Source organism: Cyclopterus lumpus, chromosome 8, assembly GCF_009769545.1.
Source record: "Cyclopterus lumpus isolate fCycLum1 chromosome 8, fCycLum1.pri, whole genome shotgun sequence".
In the NCBI taxonomy this organism is placed as follows: Eukaryota; Metazoa; Chordata; class Actinopteri; order Perciformes; family Cyclopteridae; genus Cyclopterus; species Cyclopterus lumpus.
In genome coordinates this window covers 19,100,238-19,112,973 of record NC_046973.1, presented here as the reverse complement: position 1 = coordinate 19,112,973, position 12,736 = coordinate 19,100,238, and the positions used below count along the sequence as shown (strand labels likewise).

At 42.7% G+C, this 12,736-nt stretch overlaps 3 protein-coding genes across 3 annotated transcripts; 1 reads left to right on the top strand and 2 right to left on the bottom strand.

Annotated features, from left to right (window-relative positions):
- The first annotated feature begins 1,393 nt into the window (after positions 1–1,393).
- LOC117734814 (G-protein coupled receptor family C group 5 member C-like) lies at positions 1,394–4,060 on the top strand. Its single transcript, XM_034539082.1, has 4 exons — positions 1,394–1,405; positions 2,328–3,366; positions 3,792–3,895; positions 3,986–4,060. The coding sequence occupies exons 1-4, from the start codon at positions 1,394–1,396 to the stop codon at positions 4,058–4,060; spliced, it is 1,230 nt and encodes a 409-aa protein (XP_034394973.1).
- Positions 4,061–6,199: 2,139 nt separating this feature from the next.
- Positions 6,200–9,393, bottom strand: ccdc137 (coiled-coil domain containing 137). The gene is made up of 6 exons (XM_034540412.1): positions 9,212–9,393; positions 8,660–8,796; positions 8,348–8,573; positions 7,839–7,921; positions 7,147–7,226; positions 6,200–7,033 (listed from the first exon to the last, which is right to left on the bottom strand). Exons 1-6 carry the CDS (start codon positions 9,280–9,282, stop codon positions 6,833–6,835), a joined length of 798 nt encoding a protein of 265 aa, XP_034396303.1. The 5' UTR covers positions 9,283–9,393; the 3' UTR covers positions 6,200–6,832.
- Positions 9,394–11,029: 1,636 nt separating this feature from the next.
- On the bottom strand, positions 11,030–12,263 carry LOC117735507 (tetraspanin-10). The gene is made up of 3 exons (XM_034540166.1): positions 12,174–12,263; positions 11,427–12,019; positions 11,030–11,336 (listed from the first exon to the last, which is right to left on the bottom strand). The coding sequence occupies exons 1-3, from the start codon at positions 12,261–12,263 to the stop codon at positions 11,030–11,032; spliced, it is 990 nt and encodes a 329-aa protein (XP_034396057.1).
- Positions 12,264–12,736: the final 473 nt, after the last annotated feature.

The following is a 12,736-nucleotide window of genomic DNA, read 5'->3' as shown; positions in this document are numbered from 1 at the left end:
TGTCTCATTTGATTATGTAATGCAGGAGTCCATCTCTCCTGCAACAGTATTTTCCACCAGGTGGCAGAGTCCCATGATGACTTGAAGTCCCTAAAACGAGAAAGTAAAGTTGTCTTAAATTTACTGGTAAATATAATTGTACTTTACTTGAAACTATCTACAATCAGTTGACTTTACTTATATTTGTTGATTAATTTACGTTTTCACCAATAAATATTTCTTTTCCCACATCGACTGACTGTAATTTGCTAATCGGTTGTAAACTACTTTGAATCACGACATAATGTGAACAAACTATGAACGACGGGATTTTCTTTGTAAGTAAAAACCAAAAAGGTTGCCTTAATTTTTTTGACGTAGATCAAACAATATTTTTCACTCAACAAAACTCAACAAAATATACAAGTCTAGCAGTTTTTTAGACATTTTAATGTGGCAATATTATACATTATACAACTTCAACTACAATGAGACAAGAGGGAGGTCTCAAACTCTGTTTACCTTTTAGGTATGTAAGCTCATGGAGATCATGGACCTTTGTGTTTACATCCTTCAGCTCTAAAAAGATCATTTGAAAAAACCTCAACGGTATATTTAAGTTTCTTAGGGTATATTCCAAATCATATAACATCAGAAATACCAAAAAGCACCTTGGCTCCCTCAATGGTTATTGCTGTTTGCTTGTCAAGATGCTCCGTGGATAATTTGCATATATAGGCCTGTAGGTATCAAGTAGTTTGCCTACAGTGTTTTATTCTCATAGACATTGATGGCACATAGTTTGTTTTCAGAAATGCACTGACACCACCGTCAAGCTCCTAAAGTTACTGCAAAACAGCCCAGTACTGTTTTAGGCCTTTAACTATAAACTAGCCTATTGTTAAATACTTATAATGTAGTTGACTTATTCACAGTGTAGTCATTTCATTTGTAGAGCAAACAGCAGCCTACTGTATATTTGAAACAATCGGTTATAATAATCAACCGCTTATAGGTGATCAGTGTATCACTGGAGTTATTTTTATAGTATAAACTGCTGTAGGACATGCATGCAGCGGACTTCTGCATATCAACTCAACTTTTTAAAAGAATAATCACATAACAGATCTAATTATACTCAAGCAGTAAAACGCCATTAATCACCATTGAGGCTGATATCAAAGTGTGGACTGCAGGTCACAGATGATGTTGCACAAGTATACAAATGGTAATGTCTGACTTCAGAGCAGAGAGTGGTCCCTTTGTTTGGATGTAAGCTGCTTGAAACAAATAAATTAGCTGTAATCTCCCAGAATATGCGAAACTGGATGGAGCCACGTGGTCTGAGCTGATTGAGTCGCGTTACATTCACGGAAGGATAACAGCTACGAAAGGAGACCCGGAGCTCCTCTGGATGCGGCTGCCGGTGAGTTCATCATAACATGGTTCAGTGGGCAGATGGAGGACTGTCCACGACTCCGCCCGCAGGAAGACGACAGCAGCCCGCGTGCCAAGTGGACATTTGAAACGCTCAGAAATCGGTCCAAACATCCGTCTGGAGGCTGTTATTAATACTCGGGAAATATTACAGACAAGTGTTGTGTTCTCCGTACCGGAGTAAATCTACCTGAGTCACCTGCTTTGTCCGTCATCAGTCCAGGTAAGAAGTCCAACAGGTTATAACTTCACCATAATGCGTGTAGCCTGGACTTTAATGAGCCGTGTATACACTTTTCATGATTACATTTTTTTTTTTTTAATGGTCCCGTTTTAGCTTCGTGACATTTTTAATTGCTTACTTATCTTAAAACAATATGGGTTGATTTTCTCAATACATACAGGAGCATTTTTATATCTCAGTTTGCCTCAAAACTTCAATATCGCCCAATTTGGAGACACTTGTTCTTCAACTGTACGTTGACAAAGCCATTTGATCTGTTTCAGGCTGAACTGTAAGTGTATATTTGTGGATGCTACAAGAGGGAAATAGTATTACATAGACTGTGGAATGATTATTGGAACTAAAGGTGAATAATAAAATGTCCTTTGAATTAATCTCTGGGATGCTGTGATATTTATTATGTGTTGAAATCATGTTAAAACGATGCCTCTGTAAATTAGTTGGTGTTGTAAGGCCAGGCAGAGCTGTTATTATCCTACAACAAGGTTACATGTCGTAATTAAACACAGCAGAGAGAAATTGATGTACCTTTTGGATTCTCTATACTCAATTAAATTTATTTAAAACAGCAATTTTACAACTGGCTTCTAGTATATTATGTGGATGGAACAGTTGGCTTACTGTGACACAGTAATAACACGGAAACCACTAGTGTTTGTCTTTCCAGGCACGTGTAATAATCTGCATTGTCTTGTGGCTTCACTTTTTCCAAATCTGCAGTGAAACCATGGGACCAACCAGTGCTCCAAAGGGATGTGGTTCCAGTATCAGCTCCATGTATTACAACCTGTGTGACCTGACGACACTGTGGGGGGTCGTGGTGGAGGCCGCTGCTGCTGCTGGCGTGGTGACTTCCTTTGTTCTGTTGGTCACCCTCATGGCCAGCTTACCGTTTGTTACAGACAAGAAGAGAAAGGGTATGGTGGCCCTGCAGGCCGGCATTCTGGTCTTCACGCTGGGCCTCTTTGGACTCACCTTTGCCTTCATTGTGGGTCGGTACTCAACCAGCTGTGCTGCACGGAGGTTCCTCTTTGGAGTGCTGTTCTCGGGCTGTCTAGCCTGCCTGGTGATGCACGGGTTGTGGCTCGCCCTGCTGCAGCGGAGGGGCCGGGGGCCCAGGAGCTGGATGTTATGCCTGGGAGCCCTGGGTCTGTGGATGGTCGAGGTAATCATCAACACCGAGTGGCTCATCATCACCAGGAGCCCACCCACAGGTGTCATCATATCTGACCTGTCCTGCAGCATTGCTAACGGGGACTTTGTGATGGCACTGATCTACGTGATGGTTCTGCTGCTAGCCGTGGTGGTGATGGCTGTGCCCTCACTGACGCATAAGCACAAGCAGTGGCGGCGAGACGGAGCCTTCATCCTGGTCTCGGGGCTCTTCACCGTGGCTATCTGGGTCGCTTGGATCGTCATGTACATCCATGGGAACAAAGTGGTCGGGAATCCCAGTTGGGACGACCCCACTCTGGCCATCGCCGTGGTGTCAAATGCCTGGGTGTTCCTCTTCCTCTACGCCATCCCAGAAATTTGCTTACTGACCCAAGAGGACCCAGACCAGGAGCAGCCAATGGATGGAGATCATGTTTATCCCGCCAGGAGCCTGGTTTATGACAACATCTGTAAGGTGGCAGAGCCGGAGCCACCCCACCAGAACGTGTACATGGAGAATAAAGCCTTCACTATGGACGAGCCTCCAGCGGGTACAGCATGACACATCGTGGTTTAACATTAACCTTACAATGAACTCAATTACATTATGTAGAGCTAGGGGCTGAGTCCTATTAAATTCAACTCCAATTAAATGAATGAATGCACATATGCTTCGGGCATTCACCTTTTATCAAAGTGCAAACAGTCGTAGAGAATATACAAAGAGGTGCTTTTAAGAGTTTGACAAAATCCAACCTTTAGATGTAGAAAATATTGAATTCCTTAACGGGTCACTTTGAGTAAATGTGTGTTGCTACGGAGACATTAATGTTTAAACAATGAAAGACGTCTGTAAAGTATGTTCAGGTAGTGCATACCTGTTTCAATGTTGATCTTGTGTTAAAGTTCAAAGATACAAAGTAATGGACGACCATCGCAACAAACTCATTTTTTATTTTTCCTTTTCTTCTACCAGTACCCACCAAACCAGTGTCCCCATACGGTGGTTATAATGGTCAGCTGCGAAGTTGCGTGTACCAGCCCACTGAAATAGCCCTGATCGCCAAGGGTCTGACTAAGGTGAGCGAGTTCAACACATTTAACACCACAGAACATCCCCTTTCGGTCACATCTGCCCAAATAATAACCCTCCTCCGTGCGTTTCTACAGATGGACCAGGACGCCATGCTGCCTCGAGACCGAGGCCCCTTCGTGCCTCGGTCGTCCGAGTCCTCGTCGCCTTAAGGACCGTCGCGCGGCTACGATACCCCCTCCAGGTGTAACGTAGCCTCCTTTCTCTTCCTGAGTACGACGCTTGAAGTGCTAACCGGTGCGGTCAATCGCCACTCTCCAGTGATGTGAACTGGCTCCTCTGACAGACCTTTTCATCTTGTTCTTCATTTCCTCTGATGTGCGTTCCCTGCTAGTCTGTTTTGTGTGGGCTGAGCGTCCTTTATAAAATATTAGAAAAGACCCTAACAATATCGGCCTACAGCGGCCTCAACGAGCTCTTCTATTGAACGTCCATTCTCACTTTAACAACGAGTGCCCTAAACCTTCTTCCTGCCAACTTAAACCAGCTTTGCTCTCTTGTAGCCTCAGAGTGGCGTTTTCTGATTCGTCGATGGGAAAGCAAAGACTTTGAGAGCGACACCTCGCTGCTTTTTAGGTTCCTAAAAAAAAAAATGTACTAGAAAGTAGTCGAGGACTAGGTGCACTGAGTTTGAACACGTTAGTTTTTATTCACAAACGCTTAGTTGCTGTAAGTTGTTGCGTTTTCACCAATATGCTTTTTTTTTCTTGTCACAATTTGACTGACTGTACTTTGCTTATCCGTTGTAAACTACTTTGAATCACACCATAATGTCACAAATGAACAAACTACCTATGAAAGACGTGATTTCTTTTAGTGCCTTGAATTTATAAAAATGTAAAAGTGTACATTCTTAACTTATTAAACCTAAAAAAAGGTTACTTAAATACCATTTGGCTGTCGGATCTTTGGATTCTAACTAGTGACAATGAGCGGGCAGCTGCGGGACAATGGACGAGGAAGTGTCTATTCCATAATAACTATTCAGACAAGTTATTTACATATGCTGGCTAGATAAGCTTTATCAGCTCCACCTGGGGCAGAGTTTAGTTATCATACTACCGTGCACATTACACGGCTGGACAAGGCATGCAACTATTCTAGGTGGCACCAAGAGATATTGTGGGAATGACACACCAAACAGTAACATCTGAATGCAATAGTGAGTGGATGCTCTTACACTTTGAGCTTCTCTGCACGCACCTTTGTGACAGGAAGCTGCGGAAGCACGCTGCGAGCACCGCCACAACATTATTGTGAAGGGACGAATTAGCACGGACAACTGCTTTGGCTTACGACGAGTTCTTCCTTTACTCGACAGGGAGAGGAACAATTAATAACGTGTCATTTGCCACACGCACACACACACACACACACACACACACACACGTGTACACACTTCACGAGCTTCAGAGTGAGCTGTGGCTGCCTAGCAGCTGGCTGAGTAAGCTCTCCCCCAATTACTCCCACCATCCTCCGCCACGAGTACTTGTCCCGAAAGGAAATTGCTCACAAACTGAAAATCGGGCCAATTAGCGATATATAGAACAGAGCACAAATGTTTGAGATTTGAACTCTGCATTGCGTCAGAAGTTCGATGGAATATTTCCAACGCCATCTTATCTGTCTAATGTCACTGACCGGGGTAACTCGAGATCAATGGTTAACACTACAGGTTACTGGATTTTAACCATGCATCTCACTCAGGGGTTACAGGTAAGGTGTCACTCTGCAGAGGGTAAATAAAAATCACATTTTTGTCAAAGTTTATTAAATGTTGATTCCTGATCAGTGACTTTAGCTGGGGGGAAAAAACAGCATCTTTTTCTGACAGGAAGCAACTGTAAGTCCCTTGATAATACGGATAGCTGTCTCGTGCACATGGGCCACTCGGGGGGAGGGGGGTGGGGGGGGGATGACCAATAGTGTTTGAGCGCCGCTCAAGGGAGTCAGCGCTACCAATCACAAGCAGCTGTCCCCACTTAATGCATTTCCTTGTCACTGTGACAACCATCAGTGGACAAACACAAAGCTGCTCAAACAGAAATGACTGAACCCACCGAGACCAGCCAACAGGGACTCAGTAGAAATAGGGGGAACCATCTGGTGTCCTTATTCAGTACATCAATATTGCACCAAAAAAAATATAAGGCTGTTTGCTTTGAATGATGAAGTTGTTCCAACAAAACAGGTCTGGATTTTCCCAGAGAATAATGTTCAAACAAAAAGGCCTTGTTCATGAGGGTAAAACCGTTTCACGGATTAGGAATGTAAAACGCGGTGCCAGGCTCTAATGACAGCTGATGTGATTTATTGATCTCGGGATTCAGGCTCTCCGGGAGGTACAAAGGGAGACATGGTTTGAAAGTATTCTAATTCTAAAAAAAAAAAAGGTATGAATTCACATTTATAAATAGGCACGATTTGCATTCCAAAAAAAACATTTTCACTTTAAAGTCTGCATATTCTGTCGGCTGTCGGCAGGCGGACTGCCATCTAGTGGGACCACAGCAAACAATTGAAGGTTCATCTTTGCCTTGACATGGCCTTTATTAATTCATGGTCTACCACATAACTGATGATGTCATAGTGGCTGCCTAAAGATGCAAATACAAAAAAATACACTTGTGAGTGAAAAATCAGACACAATTACAGTGGTGAGAATTCGACAAAGTCACCAGTCTGAGTGTATTTATTTAGGGGTGATGAGTTTGTCTTCTTATAAAAAGACATAAACAGGCATTAACAATGTGAACGTCCTGTTATATTTGGAGCTAAAGTTGCAGGTGAATGTTGATCACTGCTTACCTCATACTGTGGGCAGTGGATGCAAATGTTTGCTTCTTTCCCTGACGGCTACATTATGGCCAGCTCCAAAGTTACATAACACAAACAGTCTGTTGGTGGTTATCTCACGATCCGTGTCACTGAGGGTTCCTGAGTTTTTCTAGATTGGACGCCCTGGCCTCGTGCTGCTTCTGTTTCTCTTTCTTAAGAAGACGGTAAGCCTCCACTACTCGCTTCCTCTCCTCCTCCATGATTCTCTGCCTGGCCATGGAGGGCGTGGTTGTGGAGACCACCGCGTGGCCCAGGAGAGAGTTGAGAAGCAGCTCCTTTGGCACCTTCTGGATGATGTTCGTAGGAGAGGAGAAAAAAACAACAACAACAACAACGGCGTTGACCTCTTATTCAAGCATGAAGATCACCGTCACGACATTTCAACACATTAGCAAGTTACCTGAGATTTGACGGGAGCTTTCTTGGGTTTGGCACTCAGAAAGGGTGGGGCCATTGCAACTTCACCAAAGGGAACCGTATCTGCAAAACAAATATCATACGAGTATATAAACAAACGTTATATCTCATTCTGCTTTGACAATCGTATCAATTTCGCTTACACAGTATATAATGTATATATGGACAATAAGTGATTAAAGCAGCATAAATGGATGTTTTTGATATTTTAGAAGTCAAAAGACTTTTGTTATGGCAAATCTAACTGACACAAAGCAACATTAGCTTTCATTTGAAGTTCACCTGAGGAATCAAAGACACAATAATTCACTCTCCTTGTAGCTCTGCTCTATACAAAGTTATTTGGTAAATATCTGCCACATTAACTAAAAAAAAACCTTGAATACATGAAGTTATATGATCCATTATTTATATATATATATTAAAATAAAATAAAAAATACTGCACTTTCCTTAGAAATAATAAGCTAGTTACTCATCTTAAATTTCAGAGACACGTATTTCAGAAACCTAAATCAAAGGGCTGACCTAAAACAAATAATAATAATACATATCACTGCACGCCATATTTAGAAATGGAAACGTATACCTGTCTCCTGGCCGGTGCATGCTTGTACTGAATTGAATTATAGAGGACCGAGCGGCTTTCTCACATCCCTTTGAAATTGTTCCTTACCTATAAACATCTCTTTCTCGATCTGGGCCACTTGTCTGTCCAACTTTTTCTGCTGTAGCTTCTGTAATCTGATTGTATCGTGCCTGTAGCAAAGAAAGCAAAGATCAAATAAAAGTATACATGCATCAGGCCAGAAATCGTAATATAAAATGTACATTTCTGTGTTTTACTGTGGTCCATTTCTATGGTTCTTTACTGTTATAATTGGATCTTAAGTGACCGTTGGGTTTTGTACCATTATTGTGTGTAATGTATTCAGTATTGTCTTTAATTCACCTACACAGACCCAAGAATAAAAATGAAACTATGTAACTTACTGTAACCAAAGCTGATAAACTGTTATAGTACATAAAACTACAACAGCCCATTTTCATTGCACCTGTAACATGTTACCTACGCATACAATTAAAAGCCTAAGCAGGGGACAGTATATCATTGAATCCGTTGTCCCATATTGACACGAATACATAGCAGTTAACTCAGCCGATTCCAGGTTACGATATACTCACCCCTTCTTTTTCTCAGACTTGCCCTTGTCTGTGGGACCCTCTTGTCCGTCTGCATCCAGCTCCGGCTTCCTGTCGATTTGGTTCTTGGTGAGGAAGAGGACGTGCTGGGTCTCGTTCTCCATGCGCTGCAGATATGCCTTTACACTTTCTGACTTTCCCCTCTTAAAATGTGGGACGGGTATGTCTCCACTCTTCACATCCTCTGGTTTCCCTTTGGGGGAGATGGCTAAAGAGACAGAAACAAGACCCTCACCGATTATAAACATGGCGTGACGGATACGTAGTAGTTCTCAGTGCAGCTTCTCTGCGCACCTTCTTTTCGCTTTTTGGCCTTCATGGATCCCGTTTTCATCTTCTCTTTGTTTTTCATTATCTCTCGCAGCTTAAATGGGATGTGTTCCATGTGATCTGGTTTGGCTTTACCATCTCTCTGTTGGAGCTTCTTATCACTGTGAAGACAAGAAATGGCAAATAAGAACCAAAAAGATAAAGAATAGAATACAAATACAACACAAATAGAAAATACTATAAAAAAATATGTAGAGTATACACGTAGTCAAAAAAATGGAAGAGCTGTTTCATGCGGAAATGTGCAATATTATCAAATGAATGCAAAAACGTTTCACAGTACGAAGTATAAATACAACACAGTTCAGGTAGTATTCAACAGTCAGGACACAGTGACCCGTTGAATGGAGACACGTGATGCACGTAGCTACGTGTCCTCGGTGAGCGTTCACTACAAAGACTACGTTGACAGTTTGAATCTTAAATAGCTGCAGAGCTAAAAACAGCTAACGTTAGCATTAGCTTGTTTGAGCTAACGTTACATGTGTGTCGTGCACACGCGCTTCCTGGCGTTACCTTGAATGTCGGCCGGACTTGTCCACTTGTTTTCCGGACTCGTTGGTTTTGTTTTTCTTATTCTTCCCCATGTCACTGCCCTTTATTTCAATGGATTAACAATGATCTGGAAAAAGAAAATACAATATATCCGCGTGGATAACCTTTGACCTGTAAACCTCAACCAAAGACAGTGAGCGAGAGAGAGGAAGTACAGAGGTCTCACTCTGTGTCTTTTTCCGGGTTCTGGAGTCGTTTCCCCTGCTGGGACTAGATAGTCTATGCATTGTGGAGATTAAATGGAAATACAAATATCTTGACTAAACCCGGAAATACTCTGGTGTGCAGATGTTGTTTAATTTGAAGTTTGCAGACAGGAGGACATATTTACTAATTCATGGTTTCTCCACTATAGTCCAACCGTTGTCAGCTTTATGATTTATGGATTTTTTTTTGTAGACAATGAAGGTCTATTTTTAAAATTGTATTTGTATCGAAATGTGTACACATGCAGCGCTGTGGTAGTGATGTATATGAATGTATGCTGCAGTGTCATAACATCACTGTAATTTCATAACAGGTGAGCAAAGATAGTATATAGATTATTTATTTATTTAATGTCTCCTCCTGAGATACTAGATACATCTTAAAAGTAGGAATGAAAAATATAAATACACCTGTCTTCTTTATAGCTTTATATATAATATACGATATATAGTAGAAGTACAGGGTATGCCTCGTTAGAATAATTGCTGGTGTTTCTATCTACCACCACTAGATGGCAGCGTTACTCCAGTTTGTTAACGAAATAATACAGCGACCCAGAAGGTGTTGTGAAGGGAAATACTAAGGTAAAGTGCAAGGCACCCACATTTGACTTCAGTACAGTAGATGAGTAAATGTATTTGGTTACTTTTTGAGACATCACCTTGTTTCAGGAATTGTGATATTTAAATATTATTTTGATAATTAAAAATAAATTAAATTGTTTTACAATTAATCAAAAACAGAAATCTACAGATCCCCAGATGCCATTCATGATTCTGAAGTGCTTGATGATCTCATCAAAAACTCACCTTTAGTATCCATAAAGAATATTGACAAAAAAAAAACTATCCACATGTTTTGGTGATTATGCGCAGATTGTGAGATGTGTCAGTTTGTGAATCTATGAGAGACACAGTGTGTAAAAAATCCACAGGAAGTGAGAGCGTGTGTTCCTGCATTTACATGAATGGTATAGATTACAGAGAGAAGCTACAGTAGACCATCAGATGAATGGACCAGGTGTGTTTATGTATGGGAGGTGTGTGAGGTGTACACCCCGTGAGGATGCAGCGGGAGCTATTAAGTACATACATAATATAAATACATAACTCCCACGATGATGCTTTATTTGTAACTAAGAAAAAGTAGCATACGTGAACCACAATATAATTAGAACAGCAAAGGATTTCAAGGAATAGTTTGACACTGACATCTTTGCTTTGAAGATGTAAAGATCACACCTGAACATGAGACCTGAAGTACCTTCAATTATTTTGATCGTACTTCTTTCTTAATGAAAACATGAATTTTCTTTTCACCAGCCAAATAATACACTTTGCACATTTTCACGTTTTATGCGGAAGTTTGCTTCCATAAAAACTAGACGTGATTTGGGGGGGATACAGCCTGTATGTGGAGATCCAATAGCAGTTAGCACTCGTAAAAAGATATCGGAACACAATACATTCATACAGGGGTTGTCTGGAATACCCTCCTGAGCCTGCTGCCCCTGTGACCCGGGTCCGGATAAGCAGAAGATGATGGATGGATGGATATATTCACCATCCCATGTTATACGTACACCTTATGCCACTGGATGCTCTCTAACAGTCGTGTGGTGATAAACAGAGTCACAATCTGGACCCCCAGTACGATTATTCCAACGGTCCCAATTACGCCCTCGTGCTGCTCGATCCAGCGAGACATTCCCCCCAGACAGCCGCCCAGGAAGATCACACTCTGAGCACTGAACTCGTCCAGCAGCTGGGCTCCCAAACCACACTGAGAGTTCCACACGGTTCCGTTCTCCAGAGGATCCACACAGCATGTTGCGGGCACGCCGCATGCCAGCACTCCTGGAGCCGAGCAGTTGTAATATCTGAGGAAAGGAAATCATATCCCAAAGAATGTCAGGGCATTTTTAAAAATGAAAAAAAAAAACATCCAAGTTAGTCACCACGCTACTCACATGTTGAGCTCCCAGTCCCGGTAGTTATCTGCCCCGCAGCACTGCAGATTGGACTGAATCTCGTCCGTTATGAACCTCAGATCTAGATCGTCCTGGTAACGGACCATGGCAGCTAACATCCCTGACCGCAGGTAGCCGCCAACCTGAACTTGTAGACTGTAGGCCACGATGGCGGCCAGCACCTGGGCCGTGATGAGGGCCAGCACCGCAGCAGAGAACAGCTTCAGTAAAGTGCAGTTCTCTCTCAAGGCGCCCACACAGCCTGACAGGCAGAGCACGGTAAGCACAAAGCCCAGAGTCAAAAATACCAGCATTGGGTCAGTGCCGATGCTGCCAATCTTCTCCTGAGCAAACGACTGTTTGCTGATGAGGCCCCACATCCCCAGAACAAGAACCAGCAGGCCCAGAACTGTGAACACCAGATTGGATATGATCAGGAAGTACTTTAGGAAATAGTCCAGAAACGAATATCTGTAGTGGGGTTGGATGCCAGTGAATACAGGGCTGTTGTCCCGACCCTCGATTGGCCCTGCATGGTGACATTCAGTGGTGACATTGCCAAGCTCCTCGGCGTCCTCTTTAGCGGAGCTTACCTTTGGGCACACAGCAATGCAACTCAATACCACGGTTTTGAGGAATAATGCCACCGCAAGCACTTACATGCACAGAGTGGTACTTAATATTCTGAAAGAAACTTAACGGAGCGAAGCAGAGGTACAACAGTGACCCCCCCCCCCCCCCCCTTACCTTTGGTATGAGCGGACTGGACTCGTTCTGCGCGGTGTCCCATCTCGACCACGGCGAAAGAATCCCTTTTATCGTGAAATATCTCCTCATGACGGGGGCCGATTGTCCCTGCGCTTTTTAGCTGGTCGGAATGACTCGAGCTCAAGTGGAGCACGGGGGGAGCATCGACTACAGCGTGAACAGAGGAGCATGTGAGCTGAGGGGGAGAAACCATGCGGTGTTTAGCCTCTGGCTGCTGCGAGCAGCGGGATTTCATCATCATGTGAGAGTCACAGTGAGGGGATTAGATGTTATCAAAGCACGTGTGAGACTCACACACACACACACACACTCACACGGTGTGACTCTGACCAGAACAAGTAACTTCTGAGTTGAAGTTTACTTACATAAACCACTGAGATGTCACGGCGTAATTGGAAATATGGCATGTGTTTTTCCTCTCTGGCCGTAGCTGTAACGAATAATAAAATAAACAAAAACAACACAAATTATTACCTGTAGCGAAATATGTGCATATTGATAAACAATATGATGTTTATTTGAGTACTACATCATCATACTAC

Bases quoted from the DNA above. Each gene is read 5' to 3' on its own strand.
- LOC117734814 (XM_034539082.1), top strand. The intron at 3,367-3,791 runs GTACAGCATGAC...TTCTTCTACCAG, and splicing joins TATGGACGAGCCTCCAGCGG to TACCCACCAAACCAGTGTCC. The intron at 3,896-3,985 runs GTGAGCGAGTTC...GCGTTTCTACAG, and splicing joins TCGCCAAGGGTCTGACTAAG to ATGGACCAGGACGCCATGCT.
- ccdc137 (XM_034540412.1), bottom strand. From the start codon at position 9,282: ATGGGGAAGAATAAGAAAAACAAAACCAACGAGTCCGGAAAACAAGTG. The intron at 7,227-7,838 runs GTAAGGAACAAT...TTTGTTTTGCAG, and splicing joins CGAGAAAGAGATGTTTATAG to ATACGGTTCCCTTTGGTGAA. The intron at 7,034-7,146 runs GTAACTTGCTAA...AACATCATCCAG, and splicing joins AAGCTCCCGTCAAATCTCAG to AAGGTGCCAAAGGAGCTGCT.
- LOC117735507 (XM_034540166.1), bottom strand. From the start codon at position 12,263: ATGAGGAGATATTTCACGATAAAAGGGATTCTTTCGCCGTGGTCGAGA. The intron at 12,020-12,173 runs GTAAGGGGGGGG...GTGTGCCCAAAG, and splicing joins CCAGTCCGCTCATACCAAAG to GTAAGCTCCGCTAAAGAGGA. The intron at 11,337-11,426 runs GTGAGTAGCGTG...TCCTTTCCTCAG, and splicing joins CGGGACTGGGAGCTCAACAT to ATATTACAACTGCTCGGCTC.